Source organism: Falco peregrinus, chromosome 2, assembly GCF_023634155.1.
Source record: "Falco peregrinus isolate bFalPer1 chromosome 2, bFalPer1.pri, whole genome shotgun sequence".
In the NCBI taxonomy this organism is placed as follows: Eukaryota; Metazoa; Chordata; class Aves; order Falconiformes; family Falconidae; genus Falco; species Falco peregrinus.
The window spans coordinates 4664748-4682485 of NC_073722.1; the positions used below are offsets into that span (position 1 = coordinate 4664748).

The 17738-nt window shown below is 46.9% G+C and overlaps 1 protein-coding gene across 2 annotated transcripts in view; it reads right to left on the reverse strand.

The window, feature by feature from the left end:
* Positions 1–15434, reverse strand: part of ACSL1 (acyl-CoA synthetase long chain family member 1) — a 42625-nt gene extending 27191 nt beyond the window's left edge. Inside the window, exons 1-2 of one of the 2 annotated variants that reach the window (XM_055795743.1) lie at positions 15365–15434; positions 6011–6238 (exon numbers count right to left, since the gene is read on the reverse strand). In XM_055795743.1, the coding sequence (XP_055651718.1) occupies positions 6011–6205 (195 nt within the window). In that variant the 5' untranslated portion in view covers positions 6206–6238; positions 15365–15434. Of the gene's footprint in view, positions 1–6010; positions 6239–11003; positions 11077–15364 lie in introns of those variants that run through there. The other variant, XM_005230834.4, reaches the window with a different exon arrangement.
* Between the last annotated feature and the right edge of the window lie 2304 nt (positions 15435–17738).

Genomic DNA, 17738 nt, shown 5'->3' on the forward strand with positions numbered 1-17738 from the left:
ACACATGGAAGGCATCCCTTGCAGCAGCTCAGTGAGTTGCAGGAAACTGACCCGCTACATAACAAATGCTGGACACTAAGTAAAAACTTGGCATTGGTTCAGAATAGCAGCAGCTGAAGGAAACAGATTTATTCTACAGAGGCTTATATTACTCTGTCAGTGCCTGTTTGGGTCGCATAACAGGATAGTTGCTTTTGTTCAAGCCTCGGGTTTGCTTCTTGCTGACACAGGCTGCTCAGGATTAGCAGTAAGGTCAAGACACACTATTGGTTCCACCACGCCTCCGAGGCAAGAGACCCAATTTCTATTTTCCCCGAGATGGAAAGTATACTATAAGTGGTGCTTAGGTCACCAACATGTATATTCTGAGGAGCAAGAAATACAAACTAGTCTTCAAACCAGCCATATAATTTAATAATTTTAAGCATGCTGATCCCTAGGTAAGCACACAACAGCTAAAACTCGTAACTTAATGGGGGGGGTGTGTGTGTGTGTGTGTGTGAAGTCAGCGTCACAAATCCAAACTCTTACTACTAGAAAATGCTGACATCCTAGTGTTTATTTATATCCTATCCTTCTACATGCTTTAGCAGAACTGGAGCCAAACAGAAGTATTTGGGTTTTTAAAGCAAGATTTAATATATCTGACAGGCATACACTTGCATTCAAATCAATAGCCAAAGCTGTTCAGCTATTGCATGACTGGAATGCTGTCATGGACGACTACGTACTTTTTAGGAAAGACAGGCCAGCAAGCCGAGGTGGTAGAGTCGCTCTTTATGTGAGGAAGCAACTAGAATGCATCCAGCTCACCCTAGGGGGTGGATGCAGAACAGGTTGAAAGCTTATGGGTAATGATTAAGGGGCAGGCCAACATGTGGGACACTGTTGTGGGACTTTATGACAGGCCACCTGATAAGGAAGTCAACGAGGCCTTCTACAGACAATTGGAGGTAGCTTCATGATCACAGGCTCTGGTTCCCAAGGAAGACTGATATCTGCTGGAAAGACAACACAGTTAGGCACATGCAGTCCAGGAGGCTCCTGCAGAGCACTGACGGTAACTTTGACACAGGTGGTAGAAGCACCAACAAGGCAATGTGTGTTCCTGGACACTGTAGTCACAAACATAGGACTGGTTGAGGATGGGAGGGCTGGGGGCAGCCTTGGCTGCAGTGACCGTGACATGGTGGAGCTCAGGATCCTGCATGAGGGAAGCAGGGTAGTAAGTAGAACTGCAACCCTGACTTCAGAAGAGCTAATTTCGGCCACTTCCACAGGATTCCTCCAGGAAGGTCCTTGGTTAGGGCTTTAGAAAGTAGGCGAGTTCAAGACAGCTGGCTAATATTCAAGCATCACCTCCTACAAGCTCAAGATAGGTGCATTCCTATGACTAAGATCAAGCAAAAGGGGCAGGAGGCCTGCATGGATGAGCAAACACCTTCTGGCAAACCTCAGAAGGAAGCTTACAGGATGTAGAAAAGGGACAGGCCACTTGGGAGGAATACAGGCATGGTATCAGAACATGCAGTGAAGCAATGAGAAAGGCTAAGATCCACTTGGAATTAAATCTGGCAAGGGATATCAAGGACTACAGTACATGAATAGCAAAAGGATGACTAGGGAAAATGTGGGCCCACTGCTGAATGAGGTGGGTGCCCTGGTGACAAAAGGACCCAGAGAAGGTGGGGTTCCTGAACGCTGCCTTTGCTCCAGTCTTTACTGCCCAGGCCGGCCTTCAGGTTTCCCAGACCCTGGGGGCAAGAGAGAAAGTCCAGAGAAAGGAAGACTTTCCCTTGGTTGAGGAGGATCACACGACAGATCACTTGAGCAAAACCAACACCCACAAATCCATGGGCCCCAATGGGGTGCACCCCTGAATGCTGAGGGAGCTGGCAGCTGTTATTGCCCAGCCACTCTCCATCATCTCTGAAAGGTCATGGAGGACAGGAGGGGTGCCTGAGGACTGGAGGAAAGCCAGTGTCACTCCAGTCTTCAAAAAGTTCAAGGACAACACAGGAAACTACAGGCCCGTCAGCCTCACCTCCATCCCTGGAAAGGTGATAGAACAGGTCATCCTGGAGGTCATCTCCAAGCATGTGGAGAAAAAGAAGGTCATCAGGGACAGACAAAGTGGATTCACCGAGGGTAGTTCATGCCTGACCAACCTGATAGCCTTCTGTGATGGAATGACTGGCTGGGTAGACAAGGGGAGAGCGGTGGATGTTGTCTGCCTTGACCTCAGCAAGGCTTTTGCCACTGTCTCCCATAACACCCTCACAGGTAAGCTCAGTGGGTTAGACGAGGGGACAGTGGGGTCATTGAGAACTGGCTGAACGGCAGAGCTCAGAGGGCCGTGATCAGGGGCGCAGAGCCCAGCTGGGGGCCTGTAGCCAGCGGTGCTCCCCAGGGTCAGTGCTGGGTCCACTCCTGGTCAGCCTATTCATCAGGGACCTGGATGAAGGGACGGAGTGTCCCCTCAGCCAGTTTGCTGATGATACCAAACTGGGAGGAGCGGCCAGTTCAGCAGAAGGCTGCGCTGCCCTTCAGCGAGCCCTGGACAGGCTGGAGAGCTGGGCAGGGAGGAACCTCGTGAAGTTCAACCAAGGCAAGTGTAAGGCCCTGCACCGAGGGAGGAACAACCCCAGGCACCAGCACAGGCTGGGGCTGACCTGCTGGGGGGCAGCTCTGCGGAGAAGGACCTGGGAGTCCTGGGGGACAGCAGGTTGCCCATGAGCCAGCAGTGTGCCCTGGTGGCCGAGAAGGCCAATGGTACCATCCTGGGGGTGCATTTGGAGAGGCATGGCCAGCAGGTCGAGGGAGGGGATCCTGCCCCTCTACTCTGCCCTGGGGAGGTCACACCTGGAGTGCTGTGTCCAGTTCAAGAGAGACAGGGAACTGCTAGAGAGGGGCCAGCAGAGGTCTTCAAAGATGATCAGTGGTCTGGAGCATAGGACTAATACCCTATTTCTACCATTAATGTAGCACAAGTCTCAGCAATACAGTCTCACACTAGTCAGACTTTATTTAGAATTGCTCTTCATTAGTCCCTTGTCAGTAGGAGGGGAGACAAGATTAAAGTGGATCCTGAGAGATTTTCACCTTACCTCTGAGAAGATCCCCCGAAGAGAGATCAGGTTGGGAGCTCTGAAGACAAGAGGGTTTCTTTCAGTGAAACCTAACTGTAGTATGTATACTTTAAAGATCATACTCCGTATCTTTTCATCATGGTATCTACTCTAGAAGAGCTGATACTCTCAGTAACTCTCCATACCAATATTCAACTAAGTGTGCAATCTTTACGTTCATTCAGTGATGGTTAAAATGGATCACTGGGTCCTGGCTTACCAAATCGAAGCTTTCCAGAGATGGGAAGTGACGTATAACAGAAATAAATCTTCATACCATTATATGGGAGGGAAAAGGATCCTATTTATTACCAGAACGTGTAGAAACCCTACTCCAGTCACCGACTTCATCTAACTTTGTTAGAGGCCAAGGAAATAAGCCACAAGTAAAAATTAACAAAAGCTTGTTTATAGTTCAAAACTGTTACCATTAATGAACAGGTAGATTAGATACCAGAACAGTAGAGAAGAGGAATTACCTTCTGCCATGTCTTTTTTGAGGCACATTGCTTACTCCCTAAGTCTTTTAATATTGTATTGCTAAGCCAGAAAAAAATGTTGACATAATCTGAGAGCAATATTTGATACTTTTCTTCTGTAGAAGTGACAATAAGAAGTGACATAGCTGAACACATGTATAAGAGAATGCAGGTAAGTGAAATTCTAAACAAAAATGCAGTGAGAAACTGAATCCCAAATGCTCTGCTACACTCATTACCGTTGTCATAAGAGTATCAGTTCTAACAGGCACTTGAAACTTGCTTCAAAACATACATTCTCATTTGATTAGTTTGGTACAGTTTACAACATTACATTAAGGGCTATATCTGCACTGTCAATAAACAAAGCTGGATAGATCTTGCTCATTCCAATGTGTTCTCAAAATCTGAGCTCTTCTTTCCAAGACATGCTAATATGCTCAGCTGGTTTTTGAGTTTTACTACTGTTCATCCATCTTCCCATTAAAATGCATTTTCTAAAGAGGCAATGAAAAATAATGCTGTTATACCTATCTTGCTCTGATCAAAGAGACGCTGGTAATTAGTACAACATGGATCAATGATGCATTAAGTAGTTTAGTGAAGTCTCATGCTACCAAACAACGATTTCAATCACAGAATTCAGCAGCGATGAGCTATTTCATGGTAAAGGCAATGAACTGAGACTGCTGTCAAGAATCTCAGATAAGCAAGCAATTTGTCACTGGTTTTATGGCCAGTTAAGAGCCACTATTTTACTGTCTTCTAATACAAAGCTCCCCAAATTTGCTGAAGTCTATACCAAACTAGTGAGGCCCTCCAGAGCTGGAAAGCTTTCACTGCTAGGTAATTCCAGCCACCAAAACAGGCTGCTCTACAAGATTATTCTATCCACTACGTGGCTGCTGTCAGGATGGGAAAAGATCACCAAGATAAGCAAAATCTGACCTCTGGATCCTTACTCTACACGTGTTCCTTGACAAGAGGCATTTTTGGCAATTATCACATTGCCAGAGCATATTTGTTTCCCCTTTGTGTACTTCTAACAGCAGACCATTACTTGCTATAGTAACATGACCTGTCAGCAAGCTTACTGGATACCATACTGGGAAGATGATCTGAAAATAAATGGCACTAACTGAACTTTTGAATGGAGGGGCCAACTAATGCTTTATTCTTCAATCTCAGTATCATGAAACATGGCAAAGGAAGTGCCTAATTTGAGACCATGACAGGAATCTGCTTTGCTAAATTTCATGAAAACTACGTGCTGTAGATTCCAAACTGCTCTGCCACATTCATTTCATCAGTTTGTAGTCATGTTACTCTTAAGCACAAGAAACCATCTTAATTGCATTTGATACAGGACAACCAGATGCAGTATATCCACACAGAAGAATGCTATAAAGGGAGAATTTAGTTGCAAGTATGTATGCAAAAATATACAGTGGTAGTTTCTGACTATCAATGAAAGATACTGCCAGCCTTACAATCCTACATTTAGTAAGTATCTCCCTTGAAGATTACAGCCTTTCAAAGCAGTCTCCTTCCTTCAAAAGGAGGAAGCGCCTTGTGCAGCCTGAAGAAATACAGAGGCACTCTTGAAAGAATGAAGTAACAGTAAAATCTTGACTCTGCAGTGAACAGGGGAATTGATATAACGACTGCTGCTCAGGAAACCCCAGCCATGTAATCAGTTGTCTATATTTGCTTCTAAGCAACAGTTACTCCCAGTCAGACTGTTTCCATATTTGACTCCACGATGAAAAAAACACCACCCAATAGCAACTCTGTCTGCCTCTAAACAGCACAAGATAAAAACTAAGCACATCCAGAGTTTAGCAGGTGGCTGCTTTAATTTCAACTTACTCCATGGCTGGGATCTCTTCGCAGGACTAATATATTATTCCGCAGATCATCTAAGGACAATTAGTACCACCTTCATGCCTGTAACCCAATACAAAGTCTCATCTGTCAGCTATTATAAGCTATATATAACAGAAAAGTACTAGCCTAATCAGTATACAGCAGCATACTCACTCTGACCCCAAGACCTAATTTAATAGGTCATCAGCTAAACACGTGGCCAGGAATTGAAAACACACTGTGCCAATTCTAACGGGCACAGGTTTCCTGCCACCAGTCAGATCAGAAGCTCAGTTTTCTCAGCCCAAAGACTTGCTCTCCCATGCTAGTTACTACCACTATAACTTCAATCCGGTTTTCAAATTTGAAAAGCCAAAAAAACCCGAGAGTTCAAGCCACATTTCAGAAAAAAAACACAAACATGCCCCGAAGCGTATTTCCCACACACTACAAGTTGAGAAACACTCTTATGTTAATCAGTGTTTTGTCTCTCTGAATGCCACCTTTAGGCTTCAAAATCCATCAAGTGACACTTACCTCTACTTCCACAGACTGCATTGCTAAATCACATGGTGGTTTTAGTGCTTTTGGTCTTGTTGCATACCAGTAGGTTGTGAGAGCTGCGAAAGCACCGAAGCCCATCAGCGTATTTGTTGGAAGGGTGCGCACATACTGTCTGACATCCCCAAGTTCTGGCATTCGTAGGTGTCTAAACAACTCATGTGCTTGCATTGCAGTTCAGTGCAGCTGTCCCAACGCTGGAATCTGGTGATATGAAAGAAAGTTACACACAAAAATCTGAACACACCCCCCCTTGTTGTGGGAGTGATATATCCTACTGGCTTCCCACTAACGAAATAACTTGATCTGCCACTACACAGGCAATACCTTTAGGCTTATGTGCTGCAATTAAGCAAGCAATTACTGGTTCATAGTCCAGAAAAACAGGTGGGGCTGACAGGAGGTTTCAGAAAAAAGCAAAAGTTTTGTTAAAGGACAGCATTTCACAAGTGCAAAATAAGTAGTTGTACTATAAGACTGATCAAACAGTGTCAAACAGGGAAGTCTAGGAGAGGAAGGGCAGGGCTAAAATGTTAACCTGCCTTGATTAACACAACAAAGAGCATCCTAATCCTGTGGTGGCATAGCAGGAGCAGGATTTTTCATCTCTTAAATCCAGTAAAATAAACTCTCTTTTCTACTCTCCCTTCAATCACACACAGAAAGCTCACTTCAACAAGCTGCCTTCAAAGCTGGTAACCTCCTGTAGCTCCTCTGTGCTAGCAAGCTGCCCATTTCTCCTAGCACCATGCCAGCTATTTATCTCTGGTCATGAGGCAGCCTAAAGCAGCATCTAAGGAGGCCCAAGGCAGAAGTACGCAGCAATATAATCAAGCACAGGAAGCACATTTGATTTCTCACGTTCACACAGAAGGAAGAGCTGAAAAAGGCTGCTCCCCGCCAGCACTCGCTGACATGGATATTCCACAGCAAATAACCAGCCACGGAAAAAAGGGATTGCAGTCAGCTCAGCTGGTGCTCTCCTCCACAGCCAAGGTCTCCCGGGACGTTTGTCACATGCCAAACCCACCAGCTCCTGCCCACTGGGTGAGAGGTAAGCAGCAGGCGGCCAGCCTGCCCGTAGCCAATGGCAGCCGGCACCCGGTCACCCCACCGCCCGCTGAAGGGCGGCCGCCAGCCCGGCTGGCAGCGGCGCTCACCGGTGCCTGTCACCACCTCAGCCTCCTGCCATGCCACCCAGGGCCGGCCGACAATGGCTGCTCCCTGGCTGGGGCAGGGGGAAGCAACGCTTTCCTGCTTGCTTGAACAGCAGAGGTGCGTTGACCTAGATAATGTAGGTCTGGCCATTTCCTATGGACAATAAAGTTAAACAAATGTCCTAAAGAATGTCGGGATATGTGGTCAAATAGTTAGAACATACTGTGTAACAACACACCACTGCAGGAGACACCAAAATCCAGACAGGCAGAATTATATGCTTATTAGTTTTAAAACCAACCATACCAGGCTAAGGTTTTGCATTTCTATGGGAAAATCTCTAGTTTACAGTCTGCCCTTGAAATCTTTACTGCTGCAACCCGTTATTCAACCAGGCAACACAAGACTTGTCTAGTTCACAAAAAGTCTAACTAGTATTTAGACAAGGATTTGCTAGAGACAGCAAAAAAGCTGTAAAAATTGGTTCAAAGGGCCCACGGTTTCACAATGTTAGCAGAAGGACAGGCTGGAGTAAAGTCATGGATGGGAGCAGTGTCAGGATAGAATCAAGTTCCACCTCTGGAAGGGTCCCAGACCCACAGAGTGCTCCTCAGTCTGCAGGCACTGCCCTTTCCCACCCACTTTTCTTTTGTGGCGTAGCCTCAGGGTACAGGGCTGCATCACCTAGATACGCAGTGCGGGCCGCCCTACAGAAATGCCTTTTGGCTATTTGCATTGTAATACACAGCAGACTATACTCAAAACCCACAACACATCAGGCTGTAGTAACGGAAGGTAGAGATGAACTGAATATGCTAACAAGGAACCTCTTCACCTTCTCTTGGCATAAAAGTATTAAAAAAAAAGTGAATTACCGACTTAACAGTTAGGATTACCATACTCTTGCTTTTTATGTATCATCATGCCCATTAGCATTGCAGGCATGAAAACTACCTCAAGTTTTAACATACTTTTTATTCTTACTGTTCATCTGTGTAACTCCAGCAAGGAAGTCTTGGCTTACAAGTTAATTCTGTGTATATGAGGCACCATGTTATGAAACTAGATAAAAGGGGGCTATAACGTATGTAAAGGCTAGAAGCAAGCTTAGCTTTTCCCTCCTCAAGCCTCACAGTAAACACCTTCGACTTAAAACAAGGCACTTGCTTTTCTCTCTGCATTAGTCATGATGTGTCCCGTGCACACACTATGATTTAGGAAGGCAATGTAATTAGAGATACACTCTTTCAAAAGGCTGTGGTGCTATTACAGCTAACAATAACTGAAGTAAACGTGATCATTTTATTCACGTAAGAGTCCCATTGTAGTCAAGGAGCTGCTATGATTTCAGCCTAGGTGACAAGCAAAGATACACCCACCACTACTCTTCATTTCCTTGACCAGTTGTTTGTAGAGCAGCCTGTAAACATAAAACCTCTCTTGAGCAGTTATACCACAAGTTATCAGTTACTTAATGATATGTTTTACTGCTTAGGTTTATATTGAGGGATAACATTTTTTTATTATACCTTCTGCCTCATCAGCACAAAAGCCAAGGTTAGGACAGAGTTTTCTCCCAGACTAAGCAATTCCTAGCTTTAACACCATCTGCAAGTCCTACCAACTCTCCATTTTCTGTATTTAAGACAAAGCCAAATGCAACAGGGAGAATAAACTCACATTCTTAACATATGTATCCAAACACACCCCATCAAGAAAGAAGGCTTCAATGCCTCTCATCCTTCCTTGATCCATCTCAGTATTTACTTGGCTCATGCTCCAATCACATCAGACATCCAGGGTCTTTACCGTGGCCAGGGAGCGCAGTTCAAAGCCTTTAGATTGAGACACAAAGATCTTCTCAGTGGAGCTAGGATCTTGCTTGCAGTCCTTTTCCTCAAGGAAGGACCCAGCTAAGTCTGTTCACTCAAGACAAGCAAAAAAGCCATGCTGTCTTCACAGACATGGGGCCTGCGATTGCTTCTCATCCAGACAGGATCTGGACCACAAGGAATAGACTCGGAAGCTCAGACCCAGCGTGAGCCAGGACACAGCAGATGATTATAAGTCACAGCTGGAGACCCAAAGGAAGAAGATCCTTGATAAGAGAAGTACCAGTCTGTGATACTCTGGTTGCTACATATAGCAAAAATCTTAGAGCAGAACGGACAGTGTCTGAGGTCAAAAGCACTTTCCTCAACACAACCAGTAGATCTTTGTTCCTAAGTTTAGAAACAATACCAGACAGATAGAGGAAAGTGGTTTTAATAACAGGGCAAAACTGCTTCAGAGATAACTACCTGTCCTGGCCACCTCCACAGAAACAGCAGTTCCAAAAATCCAGCCCATGAAAGCATCCCTCTGAACTCATCATATCAATTTGGTTAAGGAGCTCTGTATGGCTGAGACAAAGCCAACTCTCTGCTCACACACACGCACACACACCCCACAGCACCCAAGACTCATTCTTTACAGCAGAGCCAGTATCTCAAGGCAACGACCCAAGTTGGCAGGACTCTGCCGTTCTTTGCTGCTCCTACTCTCAGTGTACAATGGGCTATTTACAGCCGGCAGCAGCCTGCCTATTGTCTATCCATAGCCAGACATCGTTCGAGTGCAACGGAAGAGAACAGCCATCAGCTTCTGTATTGCTAAGAAAAACAACCCCAAGAACCAACGGCCTCTCTTCCTCTATCCTAATATTTAGATGAACAGCACACTAGCACTGCAGTGGCCTGCCATAAAGGCAGGTCCACTACCTGGTGTAAAATAAGTGGCTGTGTTATTTCTGCAGCCTCTTACAGACAGGAGAAAGCTGCAAGACGAGCTGCCCATCTCTTATTATGGGTAACATGGCACTAAGATTTTTTCACTAGGATATGCTGGAGCAGGGGATCAGCCACCCATATAATACCTTTGGGTTATCCCAACAGCTACTTGCCATTGCAGTTTGCTGTTTTCTTACTGTTACAGGTTACGCTACACAGCTCCCACAGATCTCTGTTTTACTTAAGTCTTTCTTCACTCATCCTTTGAAAGAGCAAGTGCAGAACCATATTCTAGCCCCTTTATTGAGTATAAAAGCAGGTGCAACAAAACTATTAACAAGAGAAATTCTTTTGAATAAAATACATAATCCTCATCTCAAAGTACATTTATAATCATCTTAAATTTCAGTCAGTCTAACCTGTGCCAGATACACGCTCCTGAAACCTTCTTTGTGCTGGACAGGCACTCATCTGGTTGTACAGTCACACTAGGGAGGTCATCTAGCAAACACCATTTTCCTGGTTTAGTTCTGATACTAGTCCTCAGCTAGATCAACTCTTGTCTGGATGACCAGATAGCCACTAGGTCCCAGGAGGAAACAGGGCAGCATGGCTGGGGAAAGGGACGGACTGTTGTGATATTACACCTTAAAACATGCAACTCCAAACATTGCATGCAGATGCTCCCAGGACTTTCTTCCCCAGCCCTGCAGTCAAGGCAGTAACTTGACCGTCTTGCAACCATCTACGACAGAGCGAAACTAACCAGTAAGGAAACCACAACCACCCTCAAGATACAGCAAAGGAGCATAGGTAATTGAAACCTGAAGGAGGATCCTCCGTTTAAGCTTTGTATAACACAAATGCAACAGCAACGTCACCTGTAGTGCAGCCTGTCATGTCATATAGGACATGACAGTCTCTCCTTAGCCACAAAGGACCTCCCTGAACAAATCAAGTACTATTGAACAGCCTAATCCACTATTCTGACCTCCTCTTCCACCTACCCCCCACCATAAAAAAAAAAAAGTATCTCATCTTACCCAGAATCACCTAGATCACCCAGCCAGGCTTCAAAGCTATAAATCCTTTTAAAGCAGCAACTGACAGATCAACTTTCCTGCAACAGTAAAAAGGGAGGAACTAAAATAAAAAGCTGTTAGCGAGGAATGTATCCCATTATTCAGAGAGGAATCAGCAGGTCCTTAATATTCACCACCTCCAACCCCTTTTCAGCCCCCCAGTCTGGCTTTGAGCAACCACAGGGCATCATGCAGTGGTTCAGGTTGCCTCTGCTGGTTCAGTTGCTATTCCTGCACTTGGGACAAAGCAGGACTGGAGGGCAGCAGCCTACAAACTGGATTCAGCCCCATCAGCTGGGCCATAGGGATTACTAATAAGCAGCAACTGAAGTTAAGACTCTTGCTACAACCTTTAAGGAGCACTACATCTGATATTGATGCATCACTGTCTCCATCTACAAGGGGAGTCACAGCCCTGTCCTCAGACATTTGGCTGTAGGCAAATGGAACAGCACCTGGATTCTTGCCTCTTAATGATGTCCAACAAGTAATCTGAGTGCACACCAATGAGGTCACTGGAGTTTATTCAAGTTCAGGAGCTGAACCACATGACAAGAACCTGCTCAATGCCTTTTGAGCAACTACAGTCCTCCTCCAGCAGCGCTTGGCAACCCTGTATATTAAGGAAAACGTTTTAGTAGGAAGCATTGGTTTGAGACAGTGATCAATTTAAGCTTCCTTTGATGCATGCCCATACACACACAACACCTCACTAAACAGTCTTACCAGTTTCTCATCTTCAAAGGCCACAGAAGATGGTCACAAGTAACTACTTTGCAGCCTAAGTTACCATTCATTAGAATTGCACCCCTACAACGGATTTGCAAGTACATCATGACATTACTCTGTTAATTTAACCTCAATCTAAATACAGTTTAGATAAAAAAAAAATCACCCTACAGAAGCAAACTGCTACAAACTAGCAGCTTTCTTGTGACATTAACAGCTTGAGTAGACCACACCAATTATTCATTCCCTCCCAGGAAAAGGCTATTTATTCAGAAAGCCCAGTATGCAACATCAAGTTCACACACGCTTCAAGTGCTCACCCAAGACTCTGCAAGAATGAGTTTCCTTACTCATACTTCTGTCACCTGAAGTCTAGCAGAAGGCAACCTGGGTCAGGTACACTAAACCACATTGCATCACACTAGACAGTGTTTACATTCAGAAGGGTGCTTAAAAAAAATAAACATAACCCTTAGCACTATGAGACTGGACAGATCAGTAAGAACTTAGAAGAAGCAACTGATTCACCAAGTGACCTCCCAACACCAGCATCACAAGAAAGATGACTACAAAGCAACCTCTTGACCTCTGATATTAAGATATCCCCGTTTCCTCTGTGTCAGTGATAGTAAGCATTTTCTTCTAGCTTTCCTAGGAAACCAATCCATCCTTACCAGGTTATTAACGCAGCCCAGCTGCGGAGGCCAAGTTTTCAAAACAAGGCAGATGCAGTATCAAACTAACAAGCTTAAAAGTTCTGGGTTTAAGAACAAAAATTCATAGAGAAAGCCAGAAATCTTCTCCAAACAGAATATAATGCATTTCTGCTATAAACCTTAAGGAGTCCAACTACAAAAAAAAGATTTAAAAATTTTCCTCTAACTCTCTATAAAACCATGCATGCTGTTTTCAGTCAGTTTTGGACAAGCTACCAGTACTACTAAGATTAAAATCCTAACAAAAAAGGGAATATTTTACTATCATATTTTACTCTCTGTAGCTGAGTAACTCCCAGCATGGAAGGTAGCAAGAAAGAGCAGAAGCCTTGTGTTATTAAGTGTCCTTGTTGCAGGAGCCAGGCAGGATCTCCAGAAACGCAAGCCCCTCATCTGCAGCCAGGGTTCAGCCTACTGCCTGTAAAGGTCAATGTTGTACAGCAGTGCTTCCTTGAGCCACATGGCTTTGTAAGCTCCCACACAAAACCAATGAACAAACGGTCTCCCCTCTTAATTGTGAGGACTTCTGGGGCGTTACCACTGGCTATATTTAACATATTAAAATATTTAACATATCTAAACTTCTAATTTAGCACAGCAGGGAAGTAGGATACGGCAGGCAGTCTATCCATCAGACTACCAGAAGCCCAATTTATCAAGCAATGTATCTCCTTGAGCCAGAATATCTTTCTCCCCGTCTCTACTGCACATTTGAAAAATTTTGTGCCATTAGCCTTTTTGAGTCTACCTATTTCTACCAAATGTATTATCAGGACTTAGAAAAACAAACCAGAAAACCAACCTACTACTATTTTCTATTGTTCACATTAGTCAAAGCGTTGTTTTCTTGGAGGGGAAAGAAAGAAGAAACCATTTACTCTCTCCCCCACTGGAGATCAACACACCCAGGACAGAGAAAGTATAACCGACCTCTATCTCCTCCAAAAAAATCTCATGTGGTATTCATTTCTACTGGAGCAATGAGGTAGGATAATCGGCTAGCTACACAGACTTCACTCAAGAAATAGGAGAGTCACTTACCCAGCTAACCATTTTGAAGTTGTCTTTCCTTCCATTTTGAATTATTTGCTTTCTTTTTTCTATCAATACCAGTCTTGTACTTGCCCTTGAAGCAAAAGGCTACTTGGGGGTTTGCTTTTCAAGAACTGAAGACTTACTTCCAACCTCATGTTGGCAGATTTGTAGTTGCAAACCAGCATCTACCAGATTTAGAAGCTGCCTTTACAATCCATTATAATCATGCAGTCCACAGAATAGGCCAAGGCCCTTTGCTCAAGACCTTGAATTGAGTATGCTACACACAACAGCTACTTATAATTACAAGCTATAGATTTTCCCCATCAGTCATTTTCATATTCCAATACAAGTGAGCTAGATACTCTTGCAGTTTAGAGAATCAGGTACCAACAATGTGGTTCCATGAAGAACTCAGTTTTTGCATTATTAATATTGTTGCTGTTGCAAGAGTAAAATAAGTCTTTTTCAGTAAACTCAATAATGCCTTCTTATACTCAGAATTTCTTGATCCAAGAAATCTGATCCAGATCTCTTGAGCTGAGAAATTTCAGCTTGTGAGTTTGAGAGCATGGTCCAAAGCAGACATGCAAATACAAACACTCCGGAGCAAGCTTAGAAAACTCTATGGCTCCCTGTAAAGCAATGTAGATGAAAAAAAAAAATATCTGCTAACACTGCGTGGAATAGCTGTGGTCTATCTACAGAATCAGAACCATGGGGTTTCTACAGCAGTTTCTTTAGCTGTCACTCCTTCCTATCACAGGACATGACCATCATATCTCAGACCCTCACCCAAGCAAGGCATACGTTTAGATGGATTACTAGGTCCAAGAGGGTGTCTGTAATACCCCAGACAGCTCACCGACATGGCCTTTAGAAATTCAGAAGGCTCCAAGTGTTGCAATTCCTGTTCAACAGGAACGAGAAATGTATGCATCCTAGAACAAAAGCACCGTGTAACCAGGATAAATCCCCGCGCTGTAGCACTGTAAGTCCTACCCAGCAGCAGAGGGAAGGCCTGCAAAGTCAAAGTCGCTCAACCTTCCATTTTAGGCCAGTTTGCCTTACGCTACATATCCATACACGCTCTCAACCGCTTAAAACGAAAAACAAAAATAAAAGCTGCTTCAAGTGCCTGCTGCATTCGTGCCCGTGAGAACAGCCTACTTGAGGACGAGGTCCAAGCAACTAAACATTAAAGCCCTCAGGTCAACACGCAGCACTGCGCTCCCCAGCCTGCTACCTGCTGCTGGGCTGGGCACCCGGGCAGCGCCGGGCTTCGCTGCCCCGACAGCGGCGCCGGCCGCGGCGACCACCCCGCGGCCAGGGTTGTTTACCCCGGGCCGGGCCGGGCCGTGCCGGGGGAGCGGGCAGCGCTGGAGCCCGAACAATGCCCTGCCAGCCGGAGCTGCCGCAGCGCCGGGGGAGGCCGGAGGCAGCCGTCTACGCTTTCCTGAAGGCTTTTGTGCGAGGGGAAGCCGAGCCGGCTCCACGGGGCGCTCATCCCAGCGCGGGGCGGAAGCGAAAACACCGCGACCCCGGGGAGGCAGCCTGAGGGGACCGGCGGCGGGACGGCCCCGCCGGCACCCGCCACCCCTCGCCAACCGCCCGGCCCCGCAGGTGACAGTGGCCGCGCAGGCCGCCCCAGCGCCGCGGAGCCGGGCGGCAGCGGCAGGCCCCGGCGAGTCCAGCCCGCCTCGGCGGCGGCCGGGCAACTTGCGGCCGGCGCGTCCCTGACGGCCGACAGCCCCCAGCCCTGCCCGCCCATCGGCGCGGCCGGGCCCGCAGCCTCGTCCCCCGCCCCGGGCGGCAGCGGCGGTGCCCCCGCGCCCCGCTCACCTCCCGGCGGCGGCAACAACAACCACGGCTGTGCGCGGCTCCCCCGACGCCGCCCTATTTAAGCCGAGCACGGCGGGAGCGGCGTGTGCGTGTGCCGATCCCGCCTCCTGCGCCCGCCCTCCCGTCCGCGCCGCCCGGCGGGCGCTAGGGCCTGGGCCTGCCCCCGCCCCGGCCGCCCCGCCGCGCCTCCCTCCCCGCCCCCGGGCCGGCGGACGGGCTACGGCCGCCACCCCATACCGCTCAGGGCAGCGCTCCGGTGCGCCGGGGGTTGCCACAATAAGCCCTACAAAACCGCGGTGAGGGCGGCGGGCACAAACCGGAGCGAAAGCCCGGGGCAGCGAGGCGAGCGCGGGCACGGCGGGGCCACCGCCTCACGCCGCCTCACACCTTGGCAAGGCCAGATGACAGGGTGCGGGGGGAGCGTCTCTTACGGCTCTGCCCCCGGGGGGAGCGGGCTGCAGGGGCCCGTGTGGCGCTGTGAAGGGGTTTGGGAGAGGACGATGACCTTGCTGCGGGGCGGGGAGTAACCCGCTGGCCGCCGCTGGAGCTGGTCTGTGAGGGGCCCGGCGGTGTGAAGGGGACGCGGTGTGTGGGGCCCGGCCGTGGCAGTGCCCGGCGGTGTGAGGGGACGCGGCGGTGTGAGGGGACGCGGTGTCAGTGCCCTGAGGGGACGCGCCTGGCCCTGCGCTGCCTCAGCCCCCTCGGCCTGTAAATCATCCGCCCGCGCCTCTTGGGCCCGCTGTGCTGCACGCTCTGCATCGCCATCGTTTCCCGGTGTTTTGTAGGTATTACTTGAGTTATTTTAAGTGTGTGTGTGGGTTAAGGCTATACGCAACATACATAAAATATATACACACATAATATATATAAAATATATATATTACGTATAGCCTTAACCCACACACACACTTGAAATAACCGATTTTTTTTAATATATGTATAAATATTTTGTAAATTATTGGCGGTACCTATATTTTCCATAAAGGTAACCCCCGTTTCCTGATGCTTCAGTTCATACTGGATTATGCCAGGCACAGGAGTTCCTGCGAAACGAGGTTTTTAGCAAGGGAACCAGCCCGTGTTCACTGCTTAGCACAAAGGAAGACGGCGCTTGTGAAGCTGCTGATAGCCACCATTTAGCTGCACTTGGGTTGAGGCTGGAGAGGGGCTCGGAAATGCAAAATAAATTCCTTTCTCAGGGAAGGAAAATGGTAACGCATAATCCAGAAGGTCATTTGACCTGACTGCAGCTGCTAACAGGCATGGAGTCCGTAGCAACACTAAAACTATCCCGAGCAAAGCCAGGCGGCGTGGACATGAGCTGCGCTGCCGCGGTTGGGCTCTGGTGGTTTGTTCCTATCGCGCTACACGCCATGCTCACATAGACACAGCCAGACTCTGCCACGTGGTTTTTGCCTTGGGTCCAGGGTTTTGCATGAAGGAATCAAGCGATGCAGAAATAGACCATCTCAGGCGCTGGTGACTTCATGTTTTGTCCCTCTAGGTTCCATCTGCCAGCCACCAAAACTCATTATGATTTGTTTCTGCTATGCTAATTAATCCTTCATTAGCACATTTTTCCCCACATCTGGGTTTCTAAAGGCCATAAACCACATGTTTTAGCCCTCTGTCAGGGAAGCTTCAGTGAACTGAGTTTCTCTTGTCTCTCACTGGAAAGAGGGTTTCTAAAAAGTCTCTCTCTTTCCCCCCTACATACCTTTTCATGAATCCTGTCATCAACATGGAATTGCAAAAGTCCCAGCTTCGCAATTTTTAAATAGGCATCTCGCTAGTGCCAGGTATCTACTCCTACTTGACACTCACCAGATTATACATCCAGGGACTATGTTACTCTGAAATTGGCTTTTTTCCAGCTTATCAGAGAAGAGACAGGCTCAGTCTCAACCAAGCTATGTAGAAAAACATATATAGACAACAGGGAAGTAGGAGCTGCTCATAGTCCAATATTGTAATTGCAGATTTTGTCTATCTTACACAGGGGAGGTAACGAACCTGGAGCTCCTGTGGATCAGGGGGGGCTAGGACCCTTTAGCAACTACATACACATTTTTAATTATATTTGAGATGTCACCAACTTTTTTTATCAGTGTACAGGGCATACAGGCTCTAAACCCATCTCACTAGGGAAATCCACTCTCATTAAGTATATCAGATAAACGAAATAATAAATAAAGAGATCCAAAAGGAGTTTCTGGGTTTCTTGTTTAAAGGGAACTCCCTGGGTTTTTTTTTTGGGGGGGGGGGGTGTTGCCTCTTGTCCTGTCACTGGGCATTGTTGAGAAGGGCCTGCCTCCCTCTTCTTTCCCCCCCAAATAGGTATTTATACACACCAACAAGCATCCCCCCTACCCCC